The following is an 18,965-nucleotide window of genomic DNA, read 5'->3' on the forward strand; positions in this document are numbered from 1 at the left end:
TGCGTGGGGGTATTTGTGTGTGTTTATGCACATATGGGTGCAGAAGCTTAGTAGCTCATCAGCTGAAAATGTGCCAACTTGACAAAAACACATGTCAACTTTCTTTTCTTATTTCTCTCAGAGATGATTGGGTATCAGCATGGAAATGAGTCATTAGAGCGCAAGAGGCAATCTCATGTTCGATTACACACAGCCTGGGGCAAATGTTGTGTGTGTATGAGCATGAGAAATCTGAGTTCTGTGTGCATGCACCACATAGCATTTGTTTGTCATTGTGTGTACACACACACACACACGGTTATGCAGTGTACTGTTTGTGTTTGTGTCTATGATTGTGTTCAGTCACATCGTTGCTATTCCATCCAACAGGTGTGCGTGCATGTGTTGGAGGTGTGTTTGAGTGTTTGTGAGGTGTGTGTCTCTGAACACCAAGTGAACCACACCACTGTTCTGAATATATTGTTTGTTATTAACACAGATTCACGTAAACTCAGAATTGCTTCGTTTCATAGATAGAAACTGTATATTGTATTTAGTGTCTGTCAACTCAGATGTCTTGTTCCAGGAACTTTTCTGTTGTGTTATAATGATCATGTGTACTTTAAATTTAATGCCTTATTTAAAAGCTGAATTTACTCGTTCAAAATTATTAAGTAGTTCTCTCCACTCCACATTCTGTAACTGTGTGTCTATACAATATCTGTGTGTGTGTCAGCTGGTAGCCTTGGGGCTTGACCACATTAGTAATTTGACCACAAGATTCAATTAATCTATTATAACTATTGGTATAAGCAGAAAGAATGGACACCATATTCGGCAGATGTCTTATGTAGTCTGGAGCTACTTTCTACCTTTTCAATACATTGTGCTGAGTGATTACAAGCTTTAGAATGTAATTTAAAAAAACAAAGTAAAAAGACCACCATACTATTTAACAGATTTAACCATTTAGCTTCCACAGACAGTGCTAGCCACCTTCTATCACTCAGCAGTGTATGCAACATGGAGCATTGTAGCAAACAGTCTGCTACGGAAACAGATTTTGGTGTCTGTGTTCTCGTCACTGATTGGGTTGGTTTCCAAAATCTTGGTGTAGTCCCCGAAAGATTAAGGTCTAAAACCTCTTGGCTTCTGGGCCACACTTTTCAAAGCTTTTGCTTATAGCTGTTTTTCCTTCTGTGGCCTTCCACTCAATATTCCGCTTGATGTTTTCTCACGGTGCACCTCTCTAATTCAGCCCGCCTGCTCTCATTCACGCTCAGCAACTTCACTAACAAGTTTACTAACGAGTTTAAACACATTTCTGCTCCACTCTCCTCCTCCCTCTTTCCCTCCGTCTCCTGTATCAAGTCTTTTCTCCCTCACTCCTCTGTCTTTTCCCCTGTCCCACCTCCCTCCATCCCTCTATCTCTCCTACCTTCCTGCTGCTTCTTAACTCTCTCCTTCCACCTGTGTCTTCCCGTCTTATCTCTTCCTCTCCTCTCTTCCCTTTCCCTCCCTCTGTACTTCGCTCATCCCATCTTCCTCTCACACTTTCCCTCCTGTTCCCTCCTGAGGTTGTTTGGCTTTTTTACGCTTGTTTAAACAGAGACGGACTCTTGGGGTGTGTGTGTGGTTATTTTGAGAAAGTTAAGGGAGTGTTGTTGATAGGAGTTCGGCAAAAATAAGTATTTTTTTCAAGTGTTTTTTAGGGCATTATATGATATTAAAAAGAAATACATTGACTTAAACTTAATTCTAAAAGCCTATAATTGGATGAGTGCATGTAGCTACATGTGTAGTGTAAGGCACTGGGATAATAATAAGGTATACTGCACTGCCAGCTGTCCAGTCAGCAGTGGAGTTGGGCACTGATTTAGGTGGAGCATGTCCTTCAGATGGTACTGTGAAACAAGCTCAAACCTCAGGCTATAAAATAATGTTGTGGGTTTTTACTGTAGCTCGACAGGAGCTTTCTGCATGCAGTGTCCAAACACATTCAACAGCCTTTCAGCACACACAGGACAGTTAGCCGACTGCTCCTGAGGGGTCATCTCATCAGAACATAACCTCTGTCACCTAGAGACAAACCAGTCTGCACTGCAGTGAAGCACTCTTTTTTTCAAGCCTCTATTCATTTAATGGAGAAGGTGGAAAAGGTAACAATGAATTCAATGTGTCCAGCAGCAGCTGTTTGAGAGACACATCCAACCACACTGCTGTTCCGTAGCACCAGCAGGTCATGGCTCCCTGCTGACCACATTTATGGAGACTTAGATTCACATTACAAATAAATTGAATCTTTATGGACTGTTAGTGTATACACCTTAATTACAGAGAGCGTTTTAAAGACTGTGTGCACATATATACATGTGCTACATCTATGAAGCTATCAGTATTCTGTTTAGGTGATGATATTGTATTTGTGATATGAGGTCTGTAACTACATGAACTAACTGATATTTCAGAGCCATGGTCGGGGCCATAGATTCTAACTTGCACAAACCGCAGTCAGATAAAGGATCAATGAATCAGACAGACTAGACTAACATATTCAACTGAACAACCCCTCTGCCCCTGCACTCTCTCTGCTACTAGGGGATTGGGGGGTGGGGGGGTGTACAGGTTAACAAGGGGGATGCATTTTGGTCATTTTGCTAACAATGTTCTCATACACATAGATTGTGAGTGAACTAAAGAACAATTCAGGTAAAAAAATTAAAAATAAAGGACAGACACTGAGATCTTTAGCAAAAAAAAAGTCAAAATATCCTTTAAACCTGCAATAAATGATTTTTTTTCAGCAACCTGGAGGCAGCAGATACTATCAACCCCTTTTTAAATTGATATGGCAAACTTGTTAGCAAACATTTACATATTTAGACATCCAGCAAATATGGAGCAACACTAGCATTCATTTGGAGTCATGTTTCTGGCCACCTGATGAATGTAAGTCCAATATAGTGGACTATTGCTCCGTTTTGGTCTCCACCAACTTATGAGGGAAATATCTGGCTGCTAAATACTTCACTGTGTGCGCTAACTTTGTCTATCTGTCATTTGGTGACAGGACAGGATGTACAGTGAGTTTTTAGACTGAAAACTCCTGCCTGCTGCACTCGAAAACAACACTGATGAGAGCTGTGAGAGTGAACCAAAAAAACCAAAGTTACGGGTCGAAAAAAAACAATGAACTGAAAGATGCTAAAATGCTCTGTAGAGCTGAGGGAAACTGCAGTTGGGTGATATTTCTCTGTGGGTTCGTCCCTACGAGTAACTCATTTCATGTACAAGTTATCATGTGATCCTTTGGTGATATAAAAAATATTGTTTATACCAGTAGCCACTTTAAGATGAAATGTGATCATGTGCACATTTTGGAAATATGGCCCAATCAGAGTGACAGCAATGTAACAAAAATGGTAGTTGAGAGATAGAGAGAGATAATAATAGTAGAATTGAATAGAATATTTAAGCTAAAAAAGTGTGTTTTGGTGTGTGTACGTGCATGCAACAGTGTGCATGTGTGAGTAGATGATGTTAAGCCTATTTTTTTTCCCTTTATATTTCCTCAGTAGTTCAATCTATGTTTGTCGGCCTGTCTATTGAGAGATGAAAGAACCATGATTAGGTCATAAATACTAAATCAAAGCATTAATAGTGCACACATGCCACACACACACACACGCACACAAGTGGCCTTTGATTGTGTCTGATGGCTTTTGTAGTTTTTCCCAGATTGACAGTAATTGAACCGATTCCAGCAACATTAAAGACATAAACCATCCAGTCACTAGTTTTTTGAACTGACATGACAGGATAAAGCAAACCAATCCAATGCCTCCGAGATGAGATGACAGGACCTCCCGCTCCCCACCGTCCCAAACCCCCATCCATCCACTTAGAGGTGTGCCTGTATATGTTTCCAAAATGTCACTGAAATCATTTTGATCTGCCCCTTCCTTCCTGAATACTTAATGTAAGCACAGACATTCACGTTGCATTCCTGTGCAGCTGACTGGAGTTTACTGTGAGCACACAGGTTAGTTTACCCACCTCAATGTTCTCCTAGTCTTGTCTTGTAGCAGTGATGGATGGATGGTGTTGGTTTTGATTTAATCACATCCACCCTCATTTCATCTCAGCAGTAAATCTAGTGCAGGTTGTATTTCTAAGACGCTTCCCATATCCATATTTTCACTGTGAGTGACAAAGATCAAGACAGAGAGAATGACTAAGAGTGACATTTTTGTTTATGAAACAGTCAAGTCTGTAGTACTTTAGGATGATAAAGAAGAGTAGTGGACCCACTAGCAGTGCACATTACAGTCTTGCTGATAAGTTTTGTCTGTCCATCCATATTTGTTTTTCATTGTTTTGATGAGGATAGTCTGTTCCAACAAGTCAACAAAATTAAATGACAAAATATGTTGTTTGTCCACGCCCTTTAGAACGACACATCGAAGCGTTTTCTGATGTGACGCCCCTATCTGCAGGACGACATCATCTGTCTGTGCCTTCCAAAACCGTTACAAATGACTGTTGAAAGATAAATACATTTTATGATGTTATGAGTTTTATGGTATGGTTAAGGTTTGGTTGGGTTTAGGCACAAAAATGACTTGGTTAGGTTTAGGGAAACATTGTAGTTTGAGTTAAAAGTTAAACGCACAGTATATAATTTCTGTCGCTAGGGAACTCTCACACAAAACAATAACAAAAGATGTAGTTTGATGATGTCGTGAAGTAGCGTGGGATCATGGAAGTTGTCTTCACCACCATTGCCTTCATTGCTGTCAGCTTCTACCGGTTAGAATTCCTTCAGTGTTCATCATTCAGAAGGTTTTTACCAGGAGCCAAATTATTCGCAGAGGTCTCCTTCTCTCCAAAACAAACCAGGTGAATAAAACCGGTAAAAACACTGAATAAAGCAGTTTCACGTTAAAAATCAGTGTTTCTCTGACGCTGTTCGGCTTACAAAGGACATCCCAGAGGGGCTGCAAGCCGAGCTGCCTCTAACGTTTGCTCAGCTTATTTCTCTGATAACTTAAGATCCAGATATCTGATGACTAAAATCCTTTATCTGGTTAAAAATAATAATTTAGACCAAGCTATAAAAAGTGTATCGTAAAAATGTGGCTTAAAACTGGATAAAAAGTCAATTTATGACAACTTCTGGCAAACAACCACAATGCTGATGCATGCGCAAAGGGGATATGACGCCATTGACAGGCGATCGATTAAAATTACGGATTTCTCTGGGTTTGAAAATTTTGGAAACATTTGGGATAATGTAAGTACACAACTCAACAAAATATAAAACATAGATGTAGTCGTTTCGTAAAAGTTACATCCTTTTATAATCTGATGTTTTGTTGACCTATCCACGCACCCCGACCTCCTCCCTACTCGTAACGCTTTAAAACAACGTTACCTGACTTCTTCCTTTGCTTCCTTCATAATAACTGTTCATGTACAGGGGGGTGACATCTCACAACTCCTAGATTTTACAGCTTTTGCTGGTTTTGCAGACAGAAAAGTTTGAATATTTTGAGTTAGATTTGCTTTTGGGGGTTCTGATGCTAAAGTTATTGAATTAACAGATTAATTTAGCCCAAAAAAATCTAGGAGGTATTTCTTTTGCCAGACAGATTCTAAAACAAACTCAGATGGACAACAAGACTCTCCTACAATACTTTTATTTGTTCAGTAACAGATTAGGCAGCAATTCTGTAAAGTTCAGTAGGTGTGCAGTACGTGTTTGAATTCAATATATTAACAGGCGCAGGCAGTTGAAAGCACACACAAAATGATAAATATGCAGCACTAACTAACTATCATTGACTATTTAATTCTTTATTTAATTATCTTCTCTTTTTGGTAAAATTTGTATGTGTAGTAGTTATTTATCTCTGTATCTATGTGTCTATGTAACAGCTATTTACTGTTTATTACCCTAAACCGTATTACAGTGTTTTCAGAGTATGAAGTCCAAAATGTGAAAAAGTGCAGTTTTTTTGTTTTGTATTCCCCCTCAGAAGATGACATTTTGGAGACAGGGCGTTTTTTTTTTTATCATATTTTCCATTTTCCACATCACAGGCTGCTCACCACATCCTTCACTCATTCGCTTGTCTTTGCTTCAATTCCTCTATCACACATTCATCATTTCTACAAGTTTCATCCAAATCTAATCAGCAGAAATATTGTGTGTGACAGGCAGAAAAATAAATGAGCAAACAAATAAATGGATGTGGGGACTGACATTTTCTGCACCATTTTGAAGAAAACCATTCCAGACAAAATGGTATCTTTTGTACAGATACAGTAATTGTGTAATTCTCCACAGTGGGAATGGCAGTAGCTGAATCATATCAGACCTGTAATCCCCATTAAGAACCCGCTGTTAAGAATTTCTGCTTTATTATTTGCGGCAGAGCTCCTTTCATTTCATTCTGTGCAATACAATTCACTCAAGATGGATAGAAAGTATCCCTCTAGACACATCTGCAGCATCTCTCTCTGGCCTCCTCCCAAACTGGTCCCTCCTCACTGGCACTTCACCACAGAGTGTTACCTCATGTGAACCCATACTCACAGCTGTGGGCTCTCTTTATTAATGGGGTGGTTATAAACAAACAGGTAAACAGAGGGAGGCTCTTACCATCTTTTATCATAAGAAGAAAACAGCTGTCACCATGGTTACTGATGGATGATATGTTTGCCCAGCTGTGGTGTTGTATTATGTGCTGTTTCTCTGCAAATGCATAACATCTCCAAAGCAGTGAGTATTTCATATAGACAGACTGCTGAGAAAATGTTTTAAAAGATGCATACAATAGATAAAAAGAATAGATACAGGTCAAGTAAGTTTAGGCACAAGGTGATATTCTCCTTTTTGAAAAACCTTTTGAAAAAGTTTAACCTCACTACACTTTCTTTAGGTGTATCTAAAGTGGGGCTGCAGCTAATGATTATTTTCAATTTGATTGAGAAGAATATTATTTTCTGATTGATTTTGATTGATATGAATATTATTTTCTCTCGTTTGGTCTTTAAAATATCATAGAATAGTAAAAAAATAAAATAAAAAATTGTTGCAGATTAATTTTCTGTTGACTTATCATTTTGGCTTTAGTCTAAAGCCACCCTAAAAATAATGTAAGGAAAAGTAGCAAAGGTTCATGTTCTAAAATAACATTTGAAGAAGCAACAAAACCTACATGTAATTCTAATTTGTACAAAGTTTTCTCCAGCAGTGAAAGAAGAAGGGAAGCTGTGGGGGGCAGATAGAAACATACAAGAAGTGATTCATAAGATTCATTTTTGTGTACCGTTTGTGTAAAGCAGGGAGGGCTGCTTACATATGTGTGTATGTGTTTGTGTGTGTATGTGTGTGTATTTGGGATGCAATAGGCGTCCACCAGCCGGCTCTGCAGATGTGGATGTTCTGCTAGATTAATTCTCATCTCCTGAGAGAGAGTTGTGGTGTGTGTGTGTGTATGTGTGTGTGTGTGTGTGTGTGTGTGTGTGTGTGACAGAGAGAGATCTATGCCCAGCTGAGTGCCCTACCACTGTTTGTTTAAATTTTCTCTGCACTTCATCACCCCCCTCCCTCTTCTCACAACCATCCTTTCTTTTCTCTCTGCACGGCCGTCCTTACATCCCTGCTGTCACTAACCAATGCAGCCCTCTGATCTTAATTCCATTCGCTCTGATTGGGTCAACTCATGTCATCGAACTTGACCTCTTTACCTTGCTTTATTTGGTATTTGGGCATTTTTATTCTATAGTTTAGTAATAAAGTGTTGACAATAAGTTGCAGACTCATGTATCTTTGAATGGTGATGCCCACAGGTTAGCCTGTATCAGCAGCCTTGTATGAATGGGTCCAATGTATATCCAGTAGTTTCTGGAGCTGCAACAGTTAGTCGCTTACTTGATTAGTGGATCGGCAGAAAATTAATCTGCACCTATTTTGATTTCAGATCCTCACGTGAGATTTTGCTGCTTTTCTCTGTTTTTCAATTTGTAAAATGAATATCTCTGAGTTTTACATGGTTGGTAGACGAAAACAAGCAATTTTAAGACGTCTTCTATGGCTCTGAGAAATTGTGATGAGCATTTTTTTCACTAATGATGAATTGAGAAAATAATCGTGAGTCTTCTGTGTGTATGTGTGTGTGTGTGTGTGTGTGTGTGTGTTTGCTTCACACGCATGCAACACAGATATTGTACAACATAATATCATCCCTACAGTGTTTACAGCATTACATATTACTAATTACTAATTACTAATTTAATGTAAGGCTACATACAACTAACAGTTATTTTCATTATCGATTAATCTGACGATTATTTTCTCGGTTTATTGTTTAGTCTATAAAATGTCAGAAAATAGTAAAAAAAATAAAATAAAATGTCTCTCACAATTTCCTAAAACCAGAGGTGACATATTCACAGTGTTAGTTTTGTATGACCAACAGTCATATTCACCCAAACATATTCACTTTATTCTCACACAAGACAAAGAAAAGTAACAAATCCCCACAATAGGAGAACCTGGAAGGAATGTTCAGCATTCTTGTTTGAATAATTACTTAAACAATGATTAATCAATGATTTGTTTCAGCTCTAATTTATTGATGACAGCAAAGGAATCAGCTTTACACCAAGACATTTTTTGGCCCAAATTTCTCACAAAAAATAAAGAAATGTGGTGCCTACATTCATATTGACCATCCACGTGTCCCTGCTGTTTGTGACAACTACTTCATAAAAATCACATAAAAGCTCTTAACTGTTGTTCTATCTTGATGTATTGTAATTCGTATGTTACATATTGCAGTATTATATGATGTATCTCTCTCCCCCACTTTAATGCATGCTTTATGGCACAGATGATGGATGTATGTGAGAACAACTGAATAACAATGAAGTGTGTGTAAGTGTGTGTGTATGTGTGTGTGTGTGTGTGTGTGAGGAAGATTTTGTCAAAGATTGTGCATATTCCTACATGTGTGTGTGTGTGTGTGTGTGTGTGTGTGTGTCCATCCCAGTGTTTTTCTATATAATCACGTTCCCTCCTGTCAGCTAAGTTGAGTAAAAACCCTCATTTCCCATGAGGCCTGCAGATTCAAACCGAGTCATTTTGCTGAGTTCTGATTCTGGTGTGAATATCAGCAGGATGGGAAACATCTGTCTGTGGCTCACTTTAAATCTTACCCTCCCTCTGCATGCCTCTGTCTGCCTCTTTATCTGACAGTCTGAGTACTAATGTTGCTAAAGTTACAATTATTTATCTACTTCCAGCAAGGGGCAGAAACCACGACCACCAACACACACACAAACACACTTGTTTACCAGCACTAGCGCAGTAATTGACACATCAAAGACTTTGGTGGGGTTTTTTTCTATTCTTTCTTTTTTTTAGCTTTCACTTCTTTGTTAACTTATTTCACATTTTAGTGTTTATTGCTGTTCCCTTCATCATCTCTTTCTGTCTCTCTCTCTTTTAAACAACTTCTTCAAGCATTTTATTATTCAAACCATTTCTGTGCCGACTCTGTTAGTTGAAAGAAACAAACCATCCCTCTCCCTCGTTTGAAATCCCTCCTCTGTCTCCTGAAAGCTCTAACTCTTTCATTAATTAATTCCTGAAATGTGTCCTTTAAATCATGCAGACCACCCTGGTGCCTGGTGGGAGGTTTACACACACAAATGTTAAAGCAAAATTTACATTTATGAAAAAGCTAAATTGACACAACTAAGTTTTAGTTGTACCTTGTGGATTTAGGAGGAAAGATTATTGACTTACTGTTGATTATTTGTGTTTTAAAGTTCTAGTTGGATGAGATCGGATATTTGATTGTAAAGAGTTCTGATTTGTTTTAATTTCATAAACAAGTGTTGGGTAGGTTTTGCTTGCATGTGTTTAAAACAGGGTATAAGGATTTGAATACATTACATACATACATTTATATATTTCAATGCTTAATTTGTTTCAAAATAAAATGCTCATAAATGAATATAAATTGAATTTAATATCCTAACATTGTGACATTGAGGAGTCTTGCAGTTTTTAGAGGCCAAGAATAGCAAGACTGAGAGTCTAGCTATGCTAGGCTAGCTGCTCTGTGAGGCTGTAATGGGGCACAGCAGTGCTTTGAGCTAAATGCTAATGTCCGCATGCTAACATACTCACAATGACAATGCTAACATGGTGATGTTTAGCAGGTATAATGTTTACCATGTTCAACATCTTAGTTTAGTGTGTTAACATGCTAACATTTGCTAATTAGCTTTAGACACAAAGTACAGTGGAGGCTGATGGGAATGTCATCAGTGTTGCCAGATTGGGCGGTTTTATCCGGCTACCTTTTATTTAATTCGGGAGGTAAAAATTGTTTTGGCCAGGTTGTGATAATTTGGGTTTCTTTTTGTACCATTTAGGCGGTTTCCACCTATGAAAAGGAAGACTATATTCCAATAAATCAGGCCCTTCTCTCCTCTAATTACTTTTATTGAGATTGACATGGTTCAGTAATCTGCGCCTGACATGCAATGACTGTTAACTGATGACCTTCAAAACCAAATGTCATTTCAGTTTCATATGCATCTGTTCATATAAGTTATGACGTGAAAAAACAATTTCATTATACTGATATTTAAGCTCATATTCAATTATATATATTTAGTCTGGATACTGGATTTAGTATAAACCAACCGTCCAACATAGCCAGTCCCTAGAGTTGCGCCGCTAGCAAAAAACTGTTCCATCTGTCTCTTTGGTGTCATTTTTGAGGAATATTTTCTTTAAATATTTACTCACAAATTTTTTCACCTTCTCATTTTCATGTGCCCTTGGGGGAGGGGACAGTTGACTTGTTCTATTTAAAATCACTGTACATGATGATGATCACTGATTCAATATTTTGTTAACTCAGTTGATGAAAAATATTACAGACATGTCTTTTATTTCAAAAACCTTTTATTTTTAGAAGAATTTTCCTTGCTCAAAAATAACCAGGTGGTCATTTTACACAATCCAATCCCTTTGCATCTCAAAGCAAAAACCTTGCATGTCATGTTTCAGTTGCAGTGCCGGTGTGGTTTTGCAGGTACCAAAAATGTTCAGAGCATATGATGAAAGGTGTGTTGGTTCCCTGAAGCAATTTAACAAATAATCTCTCTCTCTCGTCTCTACTCTTTTATCCTCTTTTTACCTTTAGGTGACATGTAATTGTTTCACTATCAGTGATGGAGAGCTGCAAGAGATTGGAGTTGGGCTGTATCCTAGGTAACACACCAACACACACACACACACACACACACACAAAGGGCAATGTGTGAAGCATATACATCTTCAAAGCATCATTAATTTCAATTTAGCTCATAATCTTTGTTAGATGGTACCTCTCTCTCTCTCACTTGCACAATAAAAATGCCACAAAATTTAAATGCTGCTCTTGAGTTACCTGCCAGATCACCACACCCCAACCAACCCCACCCATCCTTTATCCGCTCACTCTCAAAGCCCTCCCCACTCCTCTCGCTATTTTCCTGACAGTTCTTTGAAGTACGAGGAAGAAAAGAGAATAAGTGAATTTTTGTTGTGAGGCAAAACCTGAAAATGAATGTTGACAGAATATTATAACGCTGTTGGGGAAGACGGCAAGAACGCATGGAGAAATACGAGGTTTGACTCCAACTGATATGTGATTCTTGTCTGGCATGTGGGAGTGAAACTCACACACACACACACACACACACACACACACACAGAGAGAGAGAGAGAGCCAGGCGGTATGCACTGTAATCCCTGTATTGAGTCCTGGGTGAATAGGGTGGGATTTGGCCCGTTGTTGCACATGTTGTTAGAGTTGCTACACAAGCACTCACATACACACACACACACACACACAACACACACTGCAGGTATCTCAGCCAGTTTATCTTGCCTGTGTTGAGATGTCAGATGGTCACAGTGGCTTTACCAAAGCTCAGCCAAACCATGTGTGTATGTGTCAGTGTGTGTCTGCGATTTGTGTCGTAACTCATCCATAAATGATGGGCCCGTTCGCAGGATGGTCCCCTGCCTATTCATATTTTGGGTTGCCTAGCAACCACAGGGTTTGCTGAAGAGTGGGAGATTACTCTGGTGAGGCTACACCTCTGTTCACCCCATCGCTTTCTGTTCATTTTTCTCTCTACTGTATGTTTTTCATTTGCTGACTTTCTCATTTTCCTCTCTGTCTCCATTAAGCGCATCCTTGTCTCTGTCCGTCTCTTGGTCTCTGCTAATTGGCCTATTGAAAATATGATGGAAAATCCCATCCTCTGAGCTGTTTATCAGGAGCAAAATGATTCACAGCTGGATTGATAACAAAGACATTTGTTCACTTGCTGTAATCTACCCTGACGTTGTACTTCATATCAGCTCAGAGTAACATAAACCCATGTGGAGTCGCAGCCAAATCCTCAGAGATACACTGACATTAAAACAGGAAGAAGAGATGGACTGACCTGAGAGGTGTTTATGGGTTGCACACCATTCAAAGGTGTCATACAAAAGCATTTGTCTCAACTAATAGAGTTTTATTAGTCTCAGCTGCACTGGAGACTGTTACACTGTGGTTTAAATGCAGTTCCAGAGGTATTACAAAATGATGTCCTCTGAAACACAGCTCTGGTTATTCATTTTCATTTTTTATACTGAATATCAGTATATTGAATATCTGTCATCAGCATTTTCAGATTAATAGTATTGATAGCAGTATTGATCTTCTTTACTGTAACTAAATAAATAATGCTCATACCTGTGTTGTCCCAGAATACAGAATAATATTGTAAGTGTTAAGTCACTTTAAATCAAGTTATCTTTTTGCAGTTCCTATAAAATGTATAAAGACTTTTAGACTTTTAAACATTTTTTTCCTTTCTTACATCATTGAATCACAGCAGATGTGATTGTGATCCACTGATCAACAGTTAAACTCCTTCTGTAGCAGATGTATTCAAATCACTTGTCATACCTTGATTGCAGTTGATTCTGATTCAACTTGTTATTTAAGTTCTGTAATTTCTGTACGTGTCACGTAAAAGTTTTGCACTATATGCAGCTGTAATTTTTAGTGCCATTTAATTGATATCTGCTGGATTAGTGCAATAGTGAACTACTTCTGCACAACAAAGCGAGAGAATTTCTCAAAAATAAAGATGCAGGAAACATTAACAAAGAGAAGAAGGTATTACGCCCTTTCTCTCATTGAATATCAATTAATAGTCCTGTACTGTCTCTACCCTCACGCCCATGTGATATTTTGCTCCCGCTATGTAAAGCAACAGTTAGTTTCAGTTACTGTGACAGATATTGTTAATGTGAGATGCAGTTTAGTTAATTAATCTAATTAGTATGCTAATGAGCTTCTCTCCATCAGATAAAAGCATTGTTTGGAGGGCTTGATTTCTACTTGATATTCAACCTGCAACTTCTCCAATGTAGAACAAAGCCAGGGGGTTACTGATGGTTTTACAAAGGCTCAACACACACACACACACACACACACACACACACACACACACACACACACACACACACACACACACACACACACACACACACACAGTCTTTATCTCTTACACCCATTGTTTTGCTCTATGAATATGATAAACGAGAGCAGCAGTAATGGAGGGGGTCATAAAAACAGACAAACCTCTTCAGTATTTTTTCTCAGCCATGTGTGCAGTGACAGTAAATGGCTTTTTATGGGTCGGGGAGGTCTTAAAATACTTTTTTTTTTTTCAAACCACAACTTTCACAACAATTACAGTCTCATCATGGGAAATTCAGTATAATTACATGCACTTAGTTTTGAAGTATTTTGGTCTTTTTTACAGTATAGGCTACATATAAGACAACAATTATAAGACACACTAACACACTCAGTTGTCACACCGAGCTTAAACTAATTCAGTCTAATACAACAGTCCTGCAGTAAATCCTCCCTCATGAAGGTTGTAATGTTCAGTTTATGTTGAAACTGTTTTAGAGAGGTTTTGATTCAACTTTTGATCCTTTTGGAGGCTGTTGGAGGCAAGTTTGTTGTGCTGTTGAAGAAGTGTTACTAATGTTTAGTCTACCGAATACACTGGGAACTATTTTTATAGTACTATAAGTCAAAGACATCATTCATTGAAAATCATATAATTATAATGTATTACTACTCGTTAAGTCATGTTGTGCCAGCAGGTGTATATAAATATTTTAGCTGATAAAAAACAGAATTTGACAAATGAAATCTCCCTTACCAATATCTTTATTACTTAACACTTTCTAAAGCTGCCCCAACAATTTTCTTATGTCATTATGATCTAACATTGTGTCAAAATGCCGTTTCATTATGATTTTAATAAAACCCAATAATATAATACTGGTAATATTCATGTATTCAATCAAAATCTAAATAAAAACAATCATATCAGTGTTTTGAAGCTGACACTGTTAGTCATTATGCATGTGTATGAGTAGGAGGATTGGTTGTATCTATAATAAATTTGGGGAAATTAGTCAAAACCCTTTGTTGTGACAGAAGTGGACTACCCATCGGTTTCCTGATTTATTTGTGTATGTGTGTCTGAGAGAGAGAGGGGCCGATAGACCGACAGAAAGAAATGAAGAGTGACATTTGTTATGACAGAAGCAGAGTACTCATTTTGTCATACCGTGCAGGGAATTATCTGTGTTTATGTGTGTTCATGTGAGTGCAACTTTGTCTCAGTGTTTGGTTCATTTGAGCACTCAGCCTTAACTTACATGTGCAGGATTCACATTATGAGAAGTCGGATGATATTCAACCCCTAACAGCACCTTGGATACAGGGATAAAAGTATATTGGTATCCCACAGCTGTCACTAAGCTAAAGCTAAAACTGATAGATGGATGGTAATCTTGAGGGAGATGTGTCACTCAACATGTGTTTTTTTCTGTCTCTCTATTTCTCCTCTCCATTGTCTCTCTACCTTCTTGTCTTTGCTTCATTCTTCCCATCTCACTGTTCTATTTCTTCTCCTCTCTTTCTCTTTTACCTTCACTCTTCCTCCTCCCACCCACTGTTTCTCTCTCTCTCTCTCTCTCTCTCTCTCTCTCTCTCTCTCTCTCTCCTGTTTGCTCTCTCCCAGTTTAACCCTGCTAAACCATGACTGTAGGCCAAACTGTGTGATGGTGTTTGAGGGAACAAAACTGCAGCTAAGAGCTGTTCGGGATATCAACCCTGAAGAGGAGGTATGCACAAGACGGGGAAAAAATACTCACACTGCATCTTCGCAACATTAACAACAAGGAATATGACTCTGTTTTATCGACTGTGATGTTGCCTCTGCTTTTATGTTCACGTTCTTTATGAGCAATATTTATTGAATGTTTTTTATTCGCTGTTGTTATTGATAGAGGAACCAATGCCTAAGGCCGTTTTGAGTAATACATCATGTGAAACTATTTTCCATGGACATAACATCACTGTGGTTATTGTCTGAGTTGTATTGTATAAGTAATAATACATGTTGATGGAGGTACAATGAACTTAATGTTATTAAAGTAGTCCTCAAAATTGTCGCCAAGTGAAATATCACTGCAACACAAGTAGGATGATACCTCCTAACTTGGCAGTGGCTTCCCTCATTTTCCATACTTCACCATCTCTCCTGACTATATGTAATGAGATGCATCCATGCCATCTGGAGGATACACCCACCCACCCACACACACACACACATATATATATACACACACACACACTTTACCCTTACAGTATCTCTTTCCACCATACTCTACTCTGTGTCTGCGCATATTCTACGCAATTCAAATTCCAAATAATTTATCTACCTGCATTGAACTGCATTTAACTCTGATCTGTAGTAAAACAAATATAGCAAAGTAATATAGCCAAAAGACAGTAAAATAATAGTAAGTAAAATATAAACAAATAAATTCCATCTCAAACTAAACTGTTGTCTCTGTTTTCAGCTAACTATAAGTTACATCGAGACGTTGTCATTGACTGAAGATCGACGGAGACAGCTGGAGGACCAGTACCATTTTACCTGCCACTGCCAACGATGTGACTCTCAAGACAAAGTAAGACACACACAAATTACATTGTCACATTCACTGCAGATTTTTCAAGGTTTCGAATATCTGCACAATTGTCATTAATTCCCAAATACAAACATAAAAACTATGTCAGTGGCTACATTTACATGTACATAATGATCCAACTAGGGGCAATACTCAGCGTGAGGCATTTATCCAATTAGGATGTTTCTTATAAAAGCACCTGTTTCCCTGTTAACACAGTCCAGAAAAGTCTGAAGACACCTCTCCAAATTATGTTAACTGCAGGTATTCCACATCATACCTGACCTTTCTCTCTTCATTCTACAGGTATACACTTTCATATACACTGTACACTGCTTTGAGATATTGTTTATACTGTAGCCTGAACATAGTACAAAGATATCTTTCCAGAAGTAGATGCATCACTTGGTCTGCTGGCATCACTGACAGCACAGACAGGAACTTTGTTATTAACCTAGAGAGTGTTTGTACATGATGAAATAATAGAAGTGACACAGTGGAGCAGCTTACTTTGCCAAAAGAAAAGCTTTTTGACATGTGCAGTCAAGCAGCTGGATTGCAGTGTGTCACTGGTATGTGGCCATGACAAACTCCAATAAAAACTCTTGCAGAGAAGTTTAAATTGCTAAAATTCCCTCAATAATCAGATTAAAGTACTCTACTTATCTTAACTGATTCTCATGCATAACTGCCTAAGCCTATAATTGGATCACTAGTTTGCAGGTGAATGTAGCCATTAAGTAACAAGTTACACAAACACACACTCACACACACCCGTGTACTTTTGTCTGTATGAAGTTCTTCTGTAATCGAAACCTAACCCAAATTTCTTAATTTTTTAACTTTGCAAAAAACATTCTTGCTTGAAATGTGTAAAACTTGTGGTTTTCGTAAGACCAGAAGTTCAAACATGCATGCATGTGTCCTCTCTCTCTCACACACACACACACACACACACACACACACACACACACACACACACACACACACACTTCAGCCATGCCGTTGTTACTTAGCTTAGTCATCTGTGCATAACGTGTTACAGTGCACCTTTTCCTGTACTCTCCTCCTTTTTCCTCCTTCCCTCTCACATTCTTATCTGCTGCTGTCCTCCTCTTCCTCTCTCTTTCTCTTTCTCTCTCTCCCTCTCTCTCTCTCGCTCTCTCTCTGCCCTTGTCTCCCCCTCTGACCACCAACTGAAAAATGAGAAAAATGATCTTGTCTTTCAGCTGCAATTTTCTTTTCCATCCATCTTAATACACTCAATCTTTCCGTTCCAGCATCTCACTGTGTCTCTCTCAAGCCGTATGTTTTCATTTCTCTCTCTCTCCTTCTATTTTTTCTCTTCCTTCACTTCTGCCTCTAGCTTTGTTCTCCATATGCCGTCTATGACACTTTGGTCTTGCTCTACCACAACACAGCAGCACTCGAAAATGTGTGGGTGTGTGCCTGTGTGTGTTTGAGATAAGGTAAGAGAGAGCACTCAGTTGATTCTCTGGGACAATAGCATTCATTTTATTCAGCACACACACTTCCTGTTGTTCCCCCTCTTTCTCTTTAATCTTAAAATGATGATGATGGCAGTGCTGCTGGGTTGTGACCCAAAGTTGTCATGGCGACAGATGACTGTTGACATCAAACCCATAAGATGGTGTTTGTGTGTTGTTTTTCTCTGTCTGCACATATGTGTGTGTGTGCGTGATGCATGTGTTAATATGTACATGAAACAAGAAAAAGGGTTTTTATTAATAAATACTATTGCATGTGAACGTCTTCACCTAAAATTTAGTGTCTGGTTTAAGTATTATTTTGGCTCTAAACCAGACTGTGATCACTAACCAGAGCATTCAGATGAAGCCACAATCTCTTTTTTTAAATCACCTTTGCTTCTTGACTTTACAATTCCTATACAGGCGGTGTTGATCTGGTGCTGTTTTTTGTGCATCGCTGTTTCTGTTTCTGTGTGCGTGTGCGTGTGTGGGTGTGTGTGTGGTACAATGGCACATACAATCTTTTTGCCCAACATGTACCATCAGAGCACGTTTTAGTGCTTTATTTCCCATAGACCACCCATTGCCTTTTCCTTGTCTCCTCTCATTTGTCTCTTTCCCTTTGTCTATTTCCTAACCCTTTCCTTCCTGGCCAAACAAGATTGCAAATTACACTGACACTTAAAACACTTGCAAGATGGGAGTTCTTTTGAATCACCACGTAAGCAACATCTTGCCATCAGCTGTCAGTCAGCTGACATGAGATAGACAAAGTGCAGGCAGGAATTTTTAACACTTGGGTATTCGCAATAGAATTTTAATAAACACTCTATTCTGTTTTTGATGCTCACTCCAACCACTCGTCATAATGGTGCTGTGTGTGTACCTGTGTGTGTGCCTGCATGCAGGTCAAGTATGAACATGAGTGTGTTTGTTCAGACATTAATGTCTACTCAGTCAGTGTGGATGTTCAGGTAGTCCTCTCTTTCCCAGGATGGACTCATGCTGTCAGGGGAAGAATCAACATGGCGTCTGATGAAGGAGACTCTACCCAGACTGGAAGGACTGAAAGCAGAGTCGGGTATCCTCCAAGATGCACTAAGCCAGTGCACACTAAGCATTGTCATCATCCATCATGTGTAACTGTATTGTGGGATGATGATTAAATAAGCAGGGGTCTCTCCACTGCCATCATTTCATAAGCACTGTGTTGTGACTGATAGAAATGTTACACATTTCAGAGATTCAGGTCTCGATGGCTGACATGCTTTTATTCTAATAGACTGCTTTGAAATAATCAGAACGCACGGTTTTACTGCTGCATTGAATGTAGCTTCACAAACACACAAATGCATAAGTCA

The 18,965-nt window shown here is 38.7% G+C and overlaps 1 protein-coding gene across 1 annotated transcript in view; it reads left to right on the top strand.

Annotated features, from left to right (window-relative positions):
- Nucleotides 1-18,965, top strand: part of smyd3 (SET and MYND domain containing 3) — a 75,345-nt gene that overhangs the window by 47,844 nt on the left and 8,536 nt on the right. The window contains exons 6-9 of the mRNA XM_044190199.1: nt 11,211-11,278; nt 15,160-15,262; nt 16,004-16,114; nt 18,598-18,685. Coding sequence (XP_044046134.1) covers nt 11,211-11,278; nt 15,160-15,262; nt 16,004-16,114; nt 18,598-18,685 — 370 coding nt within the window. The remainder of the gene's footprint in view (nt 1-11,210; nt 11,279-15,159; nt 15,263-16,003; nt 16,115-18,597; nt 18,686-18,965) is intronic.

The sequence above is a fragment of the Siniperca chuatsi genome, linkage group LG1 (assembly GCF_020085105.1).
Source record: "Siniperca chuatsi isolate FFG_IHB_CAS linkage group LG1, ASM2008510v1, whole genome shotgun sequence".
NCBI lineage: Eukaryota > Metazoa > Chordata > Actinopteri > Centrarchiformes > Sinipercidae > Siniperca > Siniperca chuatsi.